The sequence below is a fragment of the Sceloporus occidentalis genome, unplaced genomic scaffold, assembly GCF_023333645.1.
Source record: "Sceloporus occidentalis isolate IW3139 unplaced genomic scaffold, rSceOcc1.0.p SCAF_441, whole genome shotgun sequence".
Classification (NCBI taxonomy): Eukaryota; Metazoa; Chordata; class Lepidosauria; order Squamata; family Phrynosomatidae; genus Sceloporus; species Sceloporus occidentalis.
The window spans coordinates 114,316-133,653 of NW_028317421.1; the positions used below are offsets into that span (position 1 = coordinate 114,316).

At 44.4% G+C, this 19,338-nt stretch overlaps 1 protein-coding gene across 1 annotated transcript in view; it reads right to left on the minus strand.

Annotated features, from left to right (window-relative positions):
* Positions 1 to 19,338, minus strand: part of LOC149271957 (low-density lipoprotein receptor-related protein 11-like) — a 116,612-nt gene that overhangs the window by 91,380 nt on the left and 5,894 nt on the right. The window contains exons 2-3 of the mRNA XM_089506949.1: positions 9,683 to 10,206; positions 8,712 to 8,734 (exon numbers count right to left, since the gene is read on the minus strand). Coding sequence (XP_089363075.1) covers positions 8,712 to 8,734; positions 9,683 to 10,206 — 547 coding nt within the window. The remainder of the gene's footprint in view (positions 1 to 8,711; positions 8,735 to 9,682; positions 10,207 to 19,338) is intronic.

Here is a 19,338-nt window from a genome sequence, read left to right on the forward strand (position 1 = left end):
CAAGAGGAAAGGTCCTTGTGATTTGTGCATTGTACGTGTATGTGTTATGTGTGTTGTCACTGTGTGTTATATGTATTATGTCACTGTGTTATTTGTGTTATTGTGTGTGTTATGTTTGGTTGGTTGGTTGTGTATCAGAAGGAAAATAATGAAATGGAAATGGAAAAGGAAATGGAAAAGGCGAATGAGTGGGCAATTGGCGACCCGCTCACCTGTTTCACCCCAGGGCAAAGCATCCAAAGACTGTCAGTCCTTGGCGTTTAGGAGCGGACTTCCAGAACTCAGACACTAGGCCCTAGCGTAAATTGGCTACACTGGCGGAGGTAGCAGGCATTGCCACACCGCAGCAAGTGCAACCAGGGGGAGAAACTACCCTCTCCATTAGGGACATTTGAGGCATGATTTCAGCCAGGAAGCGAACTGGCAAAAGATACTGGCACCACCACCAGCAGCAGCGTTGGAAACGGAAAAAGGTGAATGAGTGGGCAATTGACGACCCGCCCACCTGTTTCACCCCAGGGCAAAGCATGAAAGTCTGTCAGTCCATGGCGTTTGGGAGCGGACTTCCAGAACTCAGACACTAGGCCCTAGCGTAAATTGGCTACACCGGCGGAGGTAGCAGACGTTGCCACACCACAAACACGTGCAACCAGGGGGAGAAACTACCTTAAACATTACAGAGAAAAAAATTAACTTTCCAAGCTAAGAGCTGGGTAACCCAACTTGGGCAGATTGAATTTAAGAAAGGCAATCTGCTCCATCAGGTGAGGTGCCATGCGTGAGCGCAGTCATAGAAAACACGCGCTCACTTTGAACAGTGGTTGGCGGACATGATAGTAGCTGCTGCGCAACCCATGAGAGTGCAGGCCACACACTCTTCTTTTCATCCCAGTAGCTAAGAGGATCAACATTAGGCGCAGAAGGAACTTCACAGAGGTAAAGTTTGACCATTTCAGCAGCACTACTCTCCTTTCTGCTGCTAGCTCTGTCAGATGGTCCAACTATACTCCCAAGTGCCTCTTCCCAAAACGCAGCTGCTCCACTCAGCTGTGTTGTGCTGCTTGTGGCACTGCTGCTGATGCTGCTGCTAGGAGTAGCAGACCACATCATCTCTTCCTCCTCCTGCACCTCTCCCTCCTCGGACAGCATTCCCATTTTACGTTGCCAGTCACGCACCTTGTTGACCAATTGCTCCCGGTAGCTACTGAGAACATTAAATTTCAAAGCTAGCTTTCCCTTAATTCTTGGATCGCAAAGGCACGCTAGCATCATTTCAGGACTCTCTTCCATTCGTTTGCGAAGGTGTACTTTTAGCAGATCCTTCAGCTTCCTGGCTATGGCTGCTACGTCAGGATGTAGAGTGCCACCTTGAACAGCCTCACGGTTTCCAAGGAACACATCCATCTTGCTGCCTAGATGGGAGAACACTGGGATTACCTGGGCCAGACTGGCAGTGTTTGAGCTTAAATTTTCTGTGGCATCCCTGAATGGTTTAAGGACTGCCACTAGCTGGGCGATCACTGTCCAATCCTCCCTATTCAATGGAGAGGTAATCCCAATATTGTGCTCTGAGGCAAGATTATGGATTGCCCTCTGCTGCTCCAAAATCCTCTCCAGCATGTCTAACGTGGAGTTCCACCGTGTACTGACATCCTGGCGTAGGCAGTGTACGGGAAGACCTGACCTCTCTTGCTCTTCCCTCAAAAGTTGGCTAGCCTTAACACTATGGTGAAAGTGCCCAGCGATCTTTCTGCAGCGGGACAGAACTACTGCTGCCACATTAGTTCCTTCTGACATTGCTGCCTTCACTACAAGATGGATGATGTGGGCTGCACAGCGCACACCAACAATATGACCATCTCGCAGCGCTTTCACCATATTGGCACCTCCGTCAGTTACCACAAAACCAACTTCAACATTGGTGCCCGCCTCTGCTCCCACCCAAAGGCTAAACATTTTCCTCATTGCATGCAGAATATTTTGGGAAGTGTGCTTTTCATCCATCACTTCTGCATGGAGAAGGAAAGATCGGTAGCCTGCTGCAGCAGCTTCCTTAGACACACCGGGCTGCCACCAGTGTGCTGTCAAAGAAAGAAAGGCATGCTGGCCGCTAGGTGCACTCCACAAATCCGTAGTGAAATGAACACACTGACCAGCAGCCTTGGAAAGCTCCTCTTTCACTGCTGCAACACAGGACCGATACAATGAGGGGACAATGTTCCTGCTGAAAGTGGAACGTGACGGAACTGTATATTGTGGAGCCACAGCCGCCATCAATTGTTTGAAAGGCTCCCCTTCGATCATAGAGAAGGATGCCCCTCCAACAGCAATGAACTGACCAATCAGTCGCGTTCCTTTATTGGCCTGCTGTTTGGGCATTGACCTTTTGGATTGGAATGCCACAAATTGTTCCAGGGTGGGCTGGACATGCAGTGCTCCAACCTGCCTTGGTCTCTGGCTGCCAGCACTAGGTGCTGCTGCTGCTGCTGCTGCTATTGGCTCAGAAGAAGAAGCTGTTGGGGTTTTTCCACGGCCACCAGCTATGCTGCCTGCACTAAGTTTTACTTCTGCATCTTTCCCCAATAGCACAGCGTTGTGTTGAGTGCTGAGGTGATGCTTCATGCTAGCACTGGTAAAATGGCCAGACACTTTCCCTCTGCTTATTAGCTTCCCACAATGTTTGCACTTTCCATAGCGCCCTTCTTCAAAATTTTCAAAGTGCTCCCAAATTGGGGCGCGCATAGCCTTGGAGTGTGCCTTGGGTGCTGCTCCTACTGCTCGGGGTGGATGAACAGAGGCAGAACTAGTGGTGGTGGGACTGGTGGTAACAGTACTGGCCATAGTGGGACTGCTAAATGCTTTAGATTTCCTAGGTTTTGCTGCTGCTGCTGCTGGTGGTGGTGGTGATGGTGATGATCGTAGCGGAGAAGGTGGAGGCTCAGGGGGAAATTGTGCACTAGTCATTTGGACACTGCTCCCTGAGGAATCTGATTCCTGACCACTCATCTCCTCTACTTCCTCTGGCTCATAGTCTAGCTCTTCATTAGCCAGATCGAATGGAATTCCTGCTAGGCTGGAGCTAAGACTGATATCGTCGTGAGACTCGTGACTAGTAGTAGTGCGAGCAGGAAGAATAGACTCTGCACTTGGCCTCTCAGTCTCAGGCTCCTCTGCTACCTCGCTAGGTGGAGTCCCACTATGTGTAGCCCTCTCTCTAACTGTCTTTACAAAAATTTTGTAAGGACTTGGTGGCTTGCTAGAGGTACTAGGAGGACATGGCGTGGCGGTACCAGTGGGAACAGTAGGCGCAGCACTAGTGGTGGTAGATGCGGTGGGGGTGGTGGTGGTGGTGGTTTTCCCTACAAAGGAATGAGATCGCTTTTGTTTGGGACCCCTCTGAGTCTTGCTGCTAATTTGGCTCTGCTTGGTACCTTGCATGCTGCTTGTGGATGGGGAAGATGCTGCTTGGGGCAAAAGGCACTTCTTTTTAGTCACTGGGCTGGTACTACTTGTGCTACCCTTTAACTTTGAACGTGCTTCTGGTGCTTTAGGCTTTCCGTAAAAAAACATAGAGCTTGTGGGCCTAGCCGCACTACTACTGCCTGCTTTTGGTGCCTTTCCTTTACTTGATGATCCTTCAAGCAATGCTTCCCCAAATGATAAGCGAGAGCTTGGCCTACTTGGCCGACTAGACTGACGCAAAGGCTGCATCTTAGAACTGGTGGTGGTGCTGATGGTGGTGGTAGATGGAGCTTGTCCCTCCTTAGTCCCAAAAGGAGGATCCATTTCAAATTGTGTAGTGTAGTGTTTAAAAAACTATAAAAAATAAAAAAAAAGGAAAAACGAATTAAAGACAAAAAAATTAGAGGAAGTTCTCTTCAGTGCTACTGCTTAAAAAGTAAAACTATGCACTACTGCACTGTGCTGTTGTGTGCAATCTGGCAAAGTGCTAAAGTTATTTAAATTATTAACTCAAGATTAACTATTTAATAACTAGCAGTATTTTATTTTTAATTTGAATTGACACGGGCCTAAGAGCTTAGCCTACTACTATGCTAGCCTAAAGCTATATTTCCTTACTATAAGTCTACCGCTAGGCAGACGCTCTCAAACCCACTAAGCTAAAGTGAGGTTAAATCAGATTCAGTATGATTTATTAATTAATATTAAGTTATATAATATTAATAGATTAGAAATAATTTACTTATATATTATGTATTATAGATAGAAGAATATAGATTATGAATTAGAATTTAGAATTAGAATTACTTATATTATAGATTATGAATTAGAATTTATATTGTTATATATTATTTAATATATTATAGATTAAGATTAAAGAAGATTAGAATTATTTTAGTACTACAGCTAGTAGCTTGAAGCTTTGCTTAGTACAGCTCGTCACAGTCAATTTTTCTTGAAAAGAATTAGAAATAAAATAAAATGTCACAGCAAAACAGTTAGCTTCACTGCTTGCTGAACAAAAACACACAGCACTTATGCGGCTGCACTCACTAGCCCAACAAGTTCACTTCACTGATGGACTGAGGTGAGCAAAACACTAAGGGTACTTTTAATAAAATTGAAATAAAATGTAAAATAAATGAGAAAATCTTTGCAAAACAGTTAACGTCACTGCTTGCTGATCAAAAAAAAAACACAGCACTTATGCGGCTGCACTCACTAGCCCAACAAGTTCACTTCACTGATGGACTGAGGTGAGCAAAACAAATGAAATAAAATGAAAGATTATTAATTAAGAAAAATTGACTTGGTCTCTTGCTGTTGCTAAAACAAAGCACAAACTATAGAGCTGCAGCACCAGTACTAATAAGATTAGCTGAACTATACGCTAGTAGTAATTAATTAATATTATTACTTTTATTTATAGCTAATTTAATTAACTATTAAGATAAGAAAGAATTATAGAATTATTGATATTACTGATTTTAGATTAGACACTAGTAGATGTCTTGAATGTCTACAGTACACTCTACACTAGTATACTATTACTAACTATAACTGACAAATATATATATAATTTTATAATGAATTCAATTATTAATTATATTAATTAATATTAATGATTTTAAATTAGACACTAGTAGATGAATGTCTACAGTACACTCTACACTAGTATACTATAGTATATATATATATATGACTGACAAATATATATATATAATATTATAATGAACTATTAAATTATAGACTCTATTAAATTATTATTTATAAATTCTATTTAATTTATTTAAGCAGGACAGGCAGTAGGCACTAGTGCCAGCCCAGGGCAAGGGCACCCCAGTGCCACTGAGACACTGGGTGCACTGTCAACTCAACAGCACTTACACTACAGTTGATGACAAATTAAATAAAAATTAAATTAATCAAATTATTATTATTAATTATATTAAGTAGCACTGAAGTGAGGATGAAGTACACTGTGAGAAATGGCAGGCTAAGGCTTACCAGTCTCACACAGAACAGAACAATCTCTCTGTAACGCTCGGATGCAGCACAGCAGTGTTGCCAAAGCAGTCACAGCGAAAAATGAATGGATCTCTCAGGCAAGCTCTGGTCTTATAAAGGCGCCTTCAGAATTCAAAAAACAGCAGCACAGGCATTGGACGAGACCCTTAGCGTGACGTCACAAGAGTGAGCTGATTGGACAGACGAGATCAGCTCACTCCTGTTTGAAATTTTGGCGGCTGCGCGGCAAAAACGAAGACGATCACGAAGAATCTTTGATTCTTTGTGGTTGTGAGTCTTCCGTCTTCTCCTACGTTTTGCCGGCACTCTATTCTCTTCGGCGTGTCTTCGGAACGAACAAAAAAAACGGCCTCTTCGTGCTCGTTTTCATGTTCGCCCGAAGACGAATGCGCAAGTCTACTATCTACCCCCTCCCTACCCTCCCTTCTCACATTATCTGCCCTCTCCCTACCCCCCTTCTCACTAGCTACCCTCTCCCTACCCTCCCTTCTCGCTACCTACCCTCTCCCTACTGCCCCCTTCACACTAGCTACACTCTCCCTACCCCCCTTCTCACCAGCTACCCTCTCACTACCCCCTTCTCACTGTCTACCCCAGGGGTGTCCAAGTTTTTTCCGCAGTGGGCCACTCCATCAGAATTGTATATGTGCACGGGCCGCACTCATTTTCACTGTGAGAAAATATGGCCTTTAATAAAATATGCAGATTAAAATAAAGTAAATGACACAAAACCTTTACTTTTCCTCTCACTGATTTCTGGGCCTAGAAAGTTTTGTGACTACAAATTCAGGACTGAGGATAATTAAAAATGAAATAGTTCTATTTATTCTAGGGATGCACCAAAATGAAAATTCTGCACCAAAATGAAAATTCTGGACCAAAACATTCACGGTTCACTTAGCCAAAACCCCACCGTAAAAATAGTAATAACTCACATTTTTAATAAAAGTAGGTAACACACCACAATCGGACAAAAAAATTAGCAATATGACTTGGCATGATAGGAGTGTGATTGCTAACAGCAATCACACTCCTATCATACCCAGGCAGCCAGTACATGCTGGTACAGGGTGGCTGTAAGTGATGTGCAGACCCCATATTGCTGGCAGCATCAATACACAAGGGGGGCAGCTAGCTAGGTTTCAGCATGTACTGGCTGACTTGACATGATAGGAGTGTGATTGCCAACAGCAATCACAGTCCCATCATGCCTAGGTTCCAGCATTTACTGGTTGGATGTGTAAGTGCTGGAACCTAGGCATGATGGGACTGTGATTGCTGTTGGCAATCACACTCCTATCATGCCAAGTCAGCCAGTACATGCTGGTACAGGGTGGTGCACACCCCATACTGCTGGCAGCATCAATACACAAGGGGGGCAGCTAGCTAGGTTTCAGCATGTACTAGCTGACTTGGCATGATAGGAGTGTGATTGCTAACAGCAATCACAGTCCCATCATGCCTAGGTTCCAGCACTTACACATCCATGCTATCACACACACACACACACTCATTCATTCATTCACAGATTAATTCCCTCAATCACGCATACTCATTCAAACACCCTCCCCACCCCCTTACCTGCACTGCAGCTCATCGATGCCGCTCACAGACTTCAGCAGGGGGCACGGCCTCCTTCTGCGTTCTATGGTACTGCACAGAGGAAGCAGGATGTGATGTCACGTGAACTCTGCTGGGTTCCGCTTCCTCTGTGCAGTACAGAAGGCCCTCCCACAGGTAAGTAGCAGGGCTCTTGTTGTAGCAGGGCTCGAGGTGCGGACCGCGTAAGATCGGTTGCCCTGGCTGCCGATCTTACACGGGCCGCACCTCGAGGTCTCGCGGGCCGCATTTGCGGCGTTTCTATTGGGGGGGGTTCCTACGGCCCTGGGGGGGGATTTCTTCATTATCGGTCCCCCCCGCATGAGTTTCTATGCCCATGAGTGCCGGGGCAAAGTGTGGCGTGCCGGGGGCAGGGCAAAGTGTGGAGTGCAGGGCCGGGGTAAAGTGTAAGACTTTTTTTGGTATTAAAACTTAGTTTGAGAAATAATGTGTTTTGGGTTCTTGTACCTTGCCCTAATTTCTCGCACTTTCATAAAATGTTAAATCACAAATTAGACATTAAACCCCTTAACGCCCAATGACGGCCCAGGCACGTCATTTCATTAACCCCTTGATGACAATTGCCGGTCCGGGCACGTCACGGAAAAACATGTCGTTAACGACAAATGACGTGTCCATTCCGTGGCATGAGGGACCGCTTAAGGTGCTAGATCAAATCCCTTCTTGGAGATAGGCCAGGCTTTCTTGTAACCTGTCCCTACTGATAGTTGGGTACAAGCATTTTTCTTTACCCAGATGTAAAACTTCCTAGTTGAAAAACTGAATTGCTCATGTTCCAAATGTGGCCCTTTTGCCCCCAAACAATCTGACAAACCCATGCATGTGGGGTATCAATGTACTCAGGAGATTGACAGTGACATATACCAGGAGCTGTAATTTCACACCTGAAGTACAAAGTGTGTGAAAAAAACACCAAAAACAATTACTATCACAAACTTTGACAAGGGTTGGTGGTAGGATTAGTGCATGGAAAGGGTTAAACTATCAGCATCTAAAATACCCTGGGGTGTCTAGTTTTCAAAAATATATGGTTTGGTGGGGTAAATTTAATTTGCTGGCTTCAAAGATGCCCCAAATACCACATGGAGACAAAATTACCAGATTCAGAGAAAAATGGTTTTGAATTAGCAAAACGCTACTTGTACTTATTGCCCCATAATGTGTAGAAGAAAGCAAAAAAACATAAAAACATTGGGTATTTCTAAACTCGGGACAAATAGTAGAATCTATTTAGCGGGTTTTTTCAGTAGTTTTTTTATGATGAATAAAAGATTTTTCAAATAAAAGTGAGAGTTTTTTTTTTAAATTTTTCGGCATTTTATTATAGGACATTATATCATATGGAACAAATTATGGTGTCTGAAAGCCCTTCTTGTCCTGAAAAAAACAATATATAACTTGTGTGGGTTCAGTAAATGGGTTAAGAGAAAATTACAGCTAAACAGAAACACCGCAGAAACGATAAAACAGCCACTGTCACGAAGGGTACAAAAAAATAGAACCAGCCTTTGTCACGAAGGGGTTAAACAAGCGTAGACAGTAATCTACGATGGGGGAAAAAAAGCGCACTTCCCAAATGTGGCGTTTTAGCCCCCAAACACCAGGCATGGGTGGTATCACTGTACTCGGGAGATGTTGCTGAACACATGTTGTTGTTACTACCACAAACTGTTGAAAACCTAAATTACGCATGTCCCAAAAGTAACCTTTTACCAGCCAAACAAGCTGACAAAACAATCTGTTTGACATATACCATGACCTGTATATTTATAACTAAATTACAATTTGTGAGAAAAAAAATTACTATTACAAAGTTTGACAAAGTGTGGTTGTATAATTAGTGCATGGAAAGGGTTAAAATACCAGCATTTGAAAGTGATGTACACCAGGAGCTGTAAATCCACACCTGAAGCGCAATAAAAAAAAAAAAAACAAACAAAAAAAAACACAAAATAAATTACTACCACAAAGTTTGAAAAAGGGTGGTAGAAGAATTAGTGCATTAAAATACCAGAATTTCTAAACTAAGGACAAATTTAGCAGTCTTTTTCATTAGCTTAGAGTAAAAGATTTTTCAGATAAGTGAGAAAAAAAGTTTTTTTTCAATTTTTCATCATATTTTATTATAGTATATTAGATAATATGATCAACAAAATGGTATCTGACAAAAGCCCTTCTTGTCCTAAAAAAAAATATATATAACTTGTATGGGTACACTAAATGGGTGAGGAAAAATATAACATCTAAACACAAGCATTGCAAAAGTGTTAAAACAAAAAAGAAAAAAAAAACAGCCTGGTCCTTAAGGGGTTAATGTATGATACAATCACACCTTTTCAGAAATCAAAAATAAATGATACAATCAACCTGGGTGTATAACAAACTTGGAAGGTGGGAAGAAAGGCAACAGGTGAACAGTACATTTGGACATTGACCATCTATATCCCATTTCCTGATTTCGTGGGGTTCCCAGAGTTATACTTAAGCATATTAACACCTCGTACCTTTACATGCTGCAGATGTACGCAGGGGTGTCTCGTGTGCCCAACCTGAGGATTCATTGCGTTCCGACAGAGTATAACTGGTGTAATCCTTGTGTGGTGAGAACTTGCAGACATTAAGTTCCCGATGAATGCAGTCAAAGAGAAAGCAGTTAAACCACCGACCTGATCTTTCCACCACGGCCAAAGAGCAGCTTGGCTCAGCGCAGCACAGTTCTAGGCATTGCTTCCAACTATATACCTCACTTGGGGCCTTTAGAAAGGTTGCTCCAGCCTCCTGGGAGTCCTTGGTGCGGATGATATAATCGTCCAGCTTGTTAAATTTGCATATATCTTCGCCGGCATTCCCATTCGACCTGACCCCCGCTTCCAGCAATTGCCGCTGCATCGTATCCTCCTCTGTACGTTCTTCACTCTTAGTTTGCATAGTATCTTTGCGCCTATGTTCATCTCCCCAATAAATCTGCTCTTTCGCCTGGTCAGGGTAATGGCGTAGCGTCTGTTCTTCCTGTTTCTGCTCATCTAGGTCCTGCGAGCGCCTTTCCTGTTGAAGCTGTTTGCCAAATTCCTCCAACAGCTCCTCCACCCCAGAAATCTGGGATTTCAGATCAGTAAGCTGAAGAGCAGGAGACACCTTCTTACAACTTCCAATGGCGCAAAACCAAAGCAAAGTGCATATACGTATGCGGAGGGGCATGCTGGGTAAAATAAGCTTCCAAACGACTTCTATTAAATACCTGCAACAGAAGTGTTGCGGGGATGATTCCTATTAGTATTTCGCCCCAAGTATTAGATCCCAGCTAAATATGTCATTGTACCGGTCGAAAATGTTTTATGAATAAAATCCCACAAACAAGATGGTAGCGTACGTCGTACGTCGTGAGAGGAAAAACAAAAAACAGACGGCTAAAGGCCAGAGCATGGCGTGTCACTGTGATTATCAGTCTCACCTTCTCCTGCTTAAGCTCCCTCCTCAGATGTGACTCTGGTTGCCTGTTGCTTAAATTCTCAGAAGTGTAATGGCAGAGAGAGGTGCTTGAGTGGGAGCGGTTTAACCAACACCAGCTGCGTGAACCGTGCCAGCTGATCAGCACCATGGAGGAAGGACAGCTCACTATCCTCTCCGAGCCTTAAACAGACTCTAGTGGAGCTAACGTCACACCCTGCCATTTGATACGTCACTGGGTGGGGGTGACTTAAAGGGACTCTCCACCCCTTCCCTCTGCAAATGCATGGGTGGGTTTTTTTTTTTGCAAAAAATTACTCCCTGTGTGTATTTGTCCTTTCGCCCATCCCCTTTAAGGCCACTCACTGAACATGATATACACATCATCAAGCAGCTATAGTGCTGGCTCGATGAACATTGATCAGGGTGGTGGTGTTCAGAATCATTTATAGAAACATAGAAAGGGATGGCAGACAAGAACCATTCGGCCCATCCAGTCTGCCCTAAATACTTTTGTTAGTCCCTGGCCTTATCTTATATCTAGCTTAGCCTTATGTCCATCCCATGCTTGCTTAAATGTCTTCACTGTATTAACATCTACCACTTCTGCTGGAAAACAATTCCATGCATCCACTACCCTTTCAGTTAAGTAATATTTCCACTCTAGCTTAAGACTATGTCCTTTTGTTGTAGTAGTATTTTTTATTTTAAATAAATTATCTTCATTTATCTTTTTGACTCCCTTTAAGTATTTAAATTTTTCTATCATATCCCCCCTGTCGCGTCTTTCTTCCAGGCTATATGTTAACATATATTAACATTAATATAACCCATAATAACCCATTGTACAGCGCTACGGAATTTGATGGCGCTATATAAAACAATAAATAATAATAAAACCTTTCCTAGTAAGTTTTATCCTGTAATCCATGAACCATTTTACTAGCCCTTCTCTGAACTTTCTCCAGCGTATCAATATCCTCCTGGATTGGGTAGAAATACCCAATGTTTTTATGTTTTTTGGGTTTTTTTTGCTTTTTTCCTGCAATAAGTAGCATTTTGCTATTTTAAAACCATTTTTTTGCAAAACTGGTAATTCTTCCCCCATATGCTATTTTGGGTATCTTTGAAGTCGGCCAATGCAATTTACCCCATCAAACCATATATTTTTGAAAACTAGACACCTCAAGGTATTTCCAATGCTGGTATTTTAACCCTTTCCATGCACTAATTCTACTACTAACCTTTGTCAAACTTTGTGGTAGTAATTTATTTTGTATTTTTTCCATCACTAAAATTGCGCTTCAGGTATGGATTTACAGCTTACCAGTATACAGTATACAGATTGACAGTATACCACATTACTCTCAAAATTTTTTTAACTTGGAACTTTTATATCTGGTCCTACTGCCCTCATGTCCTAATAGGGCCATCTTTTAAAAGGCGCTTTTTTCCCCCCATTTTGGTCAGTCTGTGCCTATGCCCTATCTTTGAGCCCGGCCACTCTAATTTACCCCATTAAACCATTCGTTTTTTTAAATTAGACACCCCTTGGGTATTTGAAATGCTTTTACTTTAACTCTTTCCATGTCATGATTTTTGGGAAGATACAGCGCTAATTTTGGCACTTGCTCATAATAATAAACTTTTTTTAAATTTTATTTATTTTATAAATATTAATTTAAATATAAATAAATAATTTTGGACTTTTTTTTACATTTTGCTGGAACTGGATGGTTCCTCAGATGCATAAGTATTTTTTATTATTCTTAAATATTTTATTAATCATTGTGATTAGAAAGCTGGGCTCCATTGACTTGCATGGTTGAGTGCAGTACCTGTATTTAACATGCAAGTGGAGCCAGAGTTCTCTAGAGCAGTGGTTCTCAACTCATGGGTCTGTCTTCAGTGGGTCACGGAGGGTCAGGGCCAGACTGGAGGCATACCGGGAAAATTTCACTTTCCTGGGGCTGCCTTACACATTCTAGTGGCAATCCGCGAGCCGCAGGTTATCTGGACCGCGGCCACAACAATCAGGGTCATCAGACAGCCTCCGGTCCGGCATGTACTTTAGTATTGCTCCCCGACCACAAAGCACGTTTTACGGTCACTGTCTGCTCCTAGTAGGAGCTGAATAAAGTTTTTCTCTGATTGCTCCTCTCCTCTTCCTGCTGCAGCCCACGGACAGCCTTTCCAGCCACCACAACCTCTGCCCCCCCCCCCCACAGCTCCTCACCCCCACTCCTGTCCAGCAACGCAGCTACTGTTTCCCTCCCTAGAGCCTTTGTTTCCATCACCACAGCCACTGTTCCCCACCACTGCCCATATCCTCCAATACTGCCCATCTCCCCTTACCCTAAATCTTATCCCCCATTACAGCCCATATACCCCACCACTGCCCTCACTACTTCCCCTATCCCCTCACTGTCACTGGAGACTTGCCATTACATTCTGGAATTCGAATGCTACAGAGAATACACCATCAGATCTGGAGGAGTAAATTGGATATCCTTCACTGGAACCTTCCAGGATTTTATCTATGTTTGCTGAAGTACACCAAAAGCAGTGCCCCTCAGTCAACATGGCCTCAAAATGTAAATATGATACAAATTATATTAACCCCTTAATGACAAAGCAAGTACATGTACGGGCTCAAAATGCATTGTTTTCAATGGGTTTTGGGACATGTGAGGCATGTGTGGGAAGGAGACTTTCAGGACATTTTCAGTACTTTGGATTCATACTTGGGTTTGGTGTGCCTGATATGGGATATGTGTGTCAGAATCACAACCGATGGTGCAGCCTGCATGACTGGAAAACAGGTGGTGAAGATAATTCTTGAAAAGGCACCAAATGTGGTTTGGAACCATTGTTTTTTGCACAGGGAGCATTAGCAGCCAAGGATACGGTGCCAGTGCTTCACAAAACTTTGAAAGATGCTGTCAAAGTGGTGAACTACATTAAACGGAGTGCCAAGCATGCCAGGTGTTTTCAGAAGCTGTGCATAGACCTGGGCAGTGAACATGTACAGGTGCTGTATCATGCGGAGGTGCGCTGGCTTTGCAGGGGCAAAGTTCTCTCACGGTTATACAAACTGAGAACCGAAATTGCGGCCTTCCTCTCAGAGTGCAACTCGACTCTTGCCGATTAAGAGTTTAACAGTGACATGTGGCTTGCACAAGTTGCTTATCTTGCAGATGTGTTTGAGCAGCTGAACACATTAAATTTGTCTATGCAAGGGAAGGGGCACAATATTTTTGCACAGAAATCGAGGCTTTCAAAAAGAAAATGGCATTGTGGACAAGTCATGTTTCCAAAGAGAGATTTGATATGTTCCCCAATGCTAGTCATGAGCTTACACACCTGGACTCCACAGGCAGAAATGAACTAAAGAACAAAGCTGCAAGAATGTTTTAAAGACTACTTCCCAGAGCAACACAGGGATGACGGCTGGATAAGCGATCCCTTTGGATTTGATTTTGAAAGCGTCATGTTGCCAAGCAACGAAGAGAGTCACCTTGTAGAGCTTTCATGCGATCAGATGCAAAAAATTTTTACTGAGCTAACCCTTTCCCAGTTTTGGTGTAATGCTATGGCTGAATATCCTTCCATCTCAACCCATGCCATCAAAGTTTTACTACCATTCAGCACAACGTATCTTTGTGAGAGTGGCTTCTCAACTCTGGTTAAGTTAAAGACAAAGCATAGAAACAGAATGGACATTGAACATGACCTCAGAGTTGCTTTGTCTACCATCACCCCAGACTTTGAGACTCTCCTCAAAAGCAAAAAGCATCCCCAATTTTCCCATTAGTTCTACCTCATATGTTTCAATGACAGTTTATTTATTTATTAGGTTTTTGCCTCAATGGCACTTTCATTTCACTAGCGCTGTGATTATTGCACAATTAATTTTCACTAGCGCTGTCATTACTGCATTATTCATTGTGCAAAGTATCCATTTGTTTGTTTACTGTTTGTTTACTGTTTGTTTACTGTTTAAAAAGTGCATATACATATATATATGTTAGAGGCTATGGCAATGGCCGTATTTGTGGGTGGAGTCTGGGGTACTACTTAACCCCCTACAGCTCACCTTCAGGTGCTATGCGTTGAGTCAGGGTCACGCATTTCCTGAGTAGCAGCCTGAGGTTTTGGCGGGTGGCCGGTACACAGTCAGCTCTGTTAGCGTTGTTCCGGTATGCTTCACGTTACTTCGCTCAATACCTCTTTCAGCTACCAGGTACACGGACAAACGCTTGTTTGTCCACTCCTATTTATTGCTTTACGTGGGAAGCTTCACCGCTGGTCCTGAGGGGTTGTGTACTTTGGCACATATATGTGCATAGATATTTTATGTTGTTTTAGGTTCCTGGGGGGAGGGCTGCTATATTGTACGGTTTCCATCTTTGTCCGTTATAAGCCTTTGTGAGTTGTTCTGCTTGCACGTACCTTACATAGCCTACCGTGGCTTCATATTCATCTACTATCACACACACCAGTTCTATACCTAGTTTACCAGTTTAAAGGGTTTAATGGTATCATCAGGAAATATTACTTTACAGAAGGGTAGTGGATGCATGGAATAGCCTTCCAGCAGTAGATGTTAGATGTTACTACAGTAAGGCACTTTCTATGTTTCTGTTGTTCCAGACCTATCACGTCTATGGGTCCATACGGGCTGAGTCTGACACGTCTTTCAGACTTGTATGCCTAGACTCTTCGTTTTTAATTGATCCATCCAGTCCACATGGATCGGGTCAGCATACCGGGCCCTCGCACGTACACTTCCACTAGGTAACTGCATGTCCAGCTTGTTGCCGTTCGGTCGTGGGGCTCCCACCTCGTTCTAGGCTCACATCTCGCATGGCTACCTATTCTGTGTTCTCACCACAGGCCTCCTCTGCCGTTGTAATCAAAGTCTGACACGTCTTTCAGACTTGTATGCCTAGACTCTTCGTTTTTAATTGATCCATCCAGTCCACATGGATCGTGTCGGCATACCGGGCCCTCGCACGTACATTTCCTCTAGGTAACTGCATGTCCAGCTTGTTGCAGTTCGGTCGTGGGGCTCCCACCTCGTTCTAGGCTCACATTTCGCATGGTTACCTATTATGTGTTCTCACCACAGGCCTCCTCCGCCTTTTTAATTAAAGTCTGACACGTCTTTTCGGACTTGTATGCCTAGACTCTTCGTTTTTAATTGATCCATCCAGTCCACATGGTTCGGGTCGGCATACCGGGCCCTCGCACGTACATTGCCCCTAAGTAGCTGCATGTCCAGCTTGTTACTGTATGGTCGTGGGGGTCCCACCTCGTTCTAGGCTCTGTCCAGGTGGTCGTCATTCACTCCCCCTTCTCCCCTACTGTATTTTCTCATAGTGACCGCAGTTTAACCATTTGTTTTCTCCCAGCCGTCATGTCTCACGTCTCGGACCCTCAAGATTTGGATTCCTTCCTGAGACTCCCGCCAGAGGGTCTGACAGGGGTAGCAATCAGTCCTTCAGGGCCTGGACTATTCCCAAGCTTTGCAGCGGAGTGACAGAAATGGGGGATCGCTTACTCAGTGTCACGGGGGCAGGGAGAGAGGAAGGATCCTACTATGCAGATATGTACTGTGGAGAAGTCCAGTATACAGTCTGTAATCAAAATTGCAAAGGCAGGCAGCGAGGTCAAACGTATCTGAGGTCGAGGCAGGCAGAATAGGAGCAAAACGGGTAACCAGGTCCGAGGTCGTAGGCAGGCAGCAAGAATCGTGGTCAAAAACAGGCAAAGGTCAGTACACAAGGAAATCGAGATAATCTAGAGAAACCAGCACACCCAAAAAGCAAAACACTTTGAACGGGTGAAGACTGGAGAAAAGAATGGGGTTTAAATAGGTGTGTTAATTACAGACTGCTGTGTTGCGTACGCTGCGTAAATTGCGTACGCTGCGGTACGTTCGACGCGGACCTTCGTCGCGTCATAACCGCGTTCCCGTTGGTACCGCGATCCCGGCCGAGGTGGAGGGGGCGGGACCGCGACACTGCCGTGTTCGCACGGTGGGGACCGCAGCGACGGAGGAGTCGGGACCAGGCGAGGCAGCCCTGGTGTCAGAGGTAGGAGCCGCGGCGCGCGTGACACTCAGCCACGGCCAGGAAGGCTGAACTATTCAGACTTTTTGTTTCCCACTACGGCACAAGCCTCAACCTCGGAGGCTGTGTCTCTCCAGTCCGTTAATACCTCGCTAGTCCAGATTCATTAAGTGTTGTATTCTCTCTCTACCTCTATGCTTCGGCTTCAACAACGTACGGTAGGTTTGGAGAGCTTGAACACCAGTAGTCATGTACTGGCCACCCATGTCGCGCAGCCTGGTCCTAGCCAGCAGTCGGCAGCCCCTCCGCCTTTAGGCACGGGCCCCACTAACCCTGCTGTCATTTTTGTGTTGGCTAGTATTAGGAGGGACATCTTGGAAGGCAAAGATGTTAACCTTTCTTCTCTTTCGATCACCACGCATGGTGTCGCTGACAATTAGTCGTATGCTTGCAGGGAGGTGTCGTTGGTTCTTTAGTCTTCGGATCTCAGGTTGAACAGGAAACTTTCTATCCCTGAGTTTGTGCTGGCGTTTAGTCTATTTAGGGATATGATCTGCTCGCACCCGGATCGGACAGAAGAGCTGGACCTCTATTTGTACAATGTGGTAGATCTGGGTTACAAGTACAGGGGTTCATGTTTTTATGACTATCACCGTTCCTTTTCGGCCGAAGCAGCGGCGGCTCTCTCTGAGTTCCAGTGCACTGCTGATTGGGCTTTGCTTGATATGGAGCTGTTTTGTAGACACTTTGCGGGGATTAAGGCCCCGCTTTGCTCCAATTGCCAGTCTTCAGCTGGTGTCCTACAGCTGCTCTGGCAGCTTCTACCAGCTTGGATAGGGGAGGGGCGCAGCTTCAGCCATCCTCTTCACCGACACCACAGGTAGATAAGTTGGGCAGGCCCATTAGTATTTAGGGAAGGCTCAGATTTGCGATATTTTTAACCTTGCAGTATGCAATTATGCGTAGTGTCGGTTGCTTCACGTGTGTTTCATTTGCTATAGGGCACACCCTGAACTGCCTGTACTATTAAGCAGCAGCACAGCTGACTGAGACTGGTCAATGTAGTTCAGTTAGCTACGTATCTGCAGGGTCACCCATCTCACCAACTACAGTCCTCTCAGCAGAGGCAAACCCCCGGGTCGTGTCGGAGTTGCTTCGCACGGAATTGGATCAGGGGTTCATTATAGGGCCTTTCAAGGAGCCTCCCTTTCATGTTTGGAGGATTAACCCCATTGGCGTTGTTCGAGGGTAATTCTCCAATTAATACTGCTTGTTTTAGGACTTGTCGACGCCTCGTTCTTACTGTGTCCCCAGTATTACTTCATTGATTCCTTCTGAGGAGTTTTGTTTTAATACTCATCGGTTGACATGGCCATTCAGAGTATTTTGCATGCAGGTAGGGGTGCTTGGCTGTCTAATGCAGACATTTGCAATGCGTTCAAACTTCTCCCTATCTTGCCTGCACTATGGTAGCACCTGATGATAGGTCTATCATTTCTTTAGATGTAGCAGCACGGGCAGATCTTGTTATGTGGGATGTATTTTTATGTAACTGGAACGGTCTTTGTTCATCGCTCAGCCATCTACGGTCTACGTCACTGTCGGTCATGTTTTTTTTTTGTTTGTTTTTTTTTGCGTAGGCTCGCGTGGTTATCTCTGCATCCTCATTTTCATTTCCTGGGCGCTCACATACCAGGAGTGTTAAACCCGGCAGCCGATGCCCTCTCCCGAGCTAATTTCCATATGTTCTTTTACAGACTCCAGCAGCAGACCCCTTACCCACGCCTGCATCGCACTTCTCCCAGCTCACCATGGTTTGAAGTGCATATGGACGTCACCCTTGCCCTTATCGACAGCTCCCTGTCCCATTATACTAGAACGTTTATACCACGGCCTGGAATATATTTGCTGGATTCCAGGATTGTTATCCAGGCCAGGACTCTAGTGACACGCGGTATATACTAGCGTTCATATCTTTTTGTCATACAGACCTTAACCTGTCCTATAGTACCATTAGACTGTATCTGGCGGGGATACAGCACTCTAGGTCTATAGCTGCCCCCAACATTTCTTCATTGTTTGCTTCTAGGCCAATCAAAGCGGCGCTCGCTGGGTTTCACAAGCTACACCGCTCTTCGCGTATGTGGTTGCCTATTTTTTGGTACCCTGGTTCGAGGTATGGCTTCCTTGCTCAGCAGTTCTCCGTTTGGGGTACTGCAGAGCACGCATTTCCCCCACCCTCTCCTTATATTAATTCTCATTACTTGGGTATGCCCTCTTTTTGGCGTACGGACCATCAAGATCATGGCACACCTCAGATCTTGTAGGTAGGCGTTTCGTCAGTCTCACTATTCTCGTTCATCACACTAATGTCCCAGACTCCGTACATATATATATATATATATATATATAATATATATGTGTTGAATACTGCACAAGTTGTTTTATGGAATAAAATATAATGTTTCAGAAATGAAATTATTTTTGGGTTGCGCCTTAATGACCAAAGACAAATGTGGGTCCTGAGGATACACAGGTTGAGAACCACTGCTCTGGAGGGTCTGGGGACCCTCTGGCGAACTTTTCCAACGTATTTTTTTTACAGGACGCACCGGCATCTTGCAAGTGGCAATCTCCGGATTGGTCACAGCATGGGGTGAGTGTTCGGTGTTGCCGAATGCCTCGTGATCGAGGCATTTCAGTGACA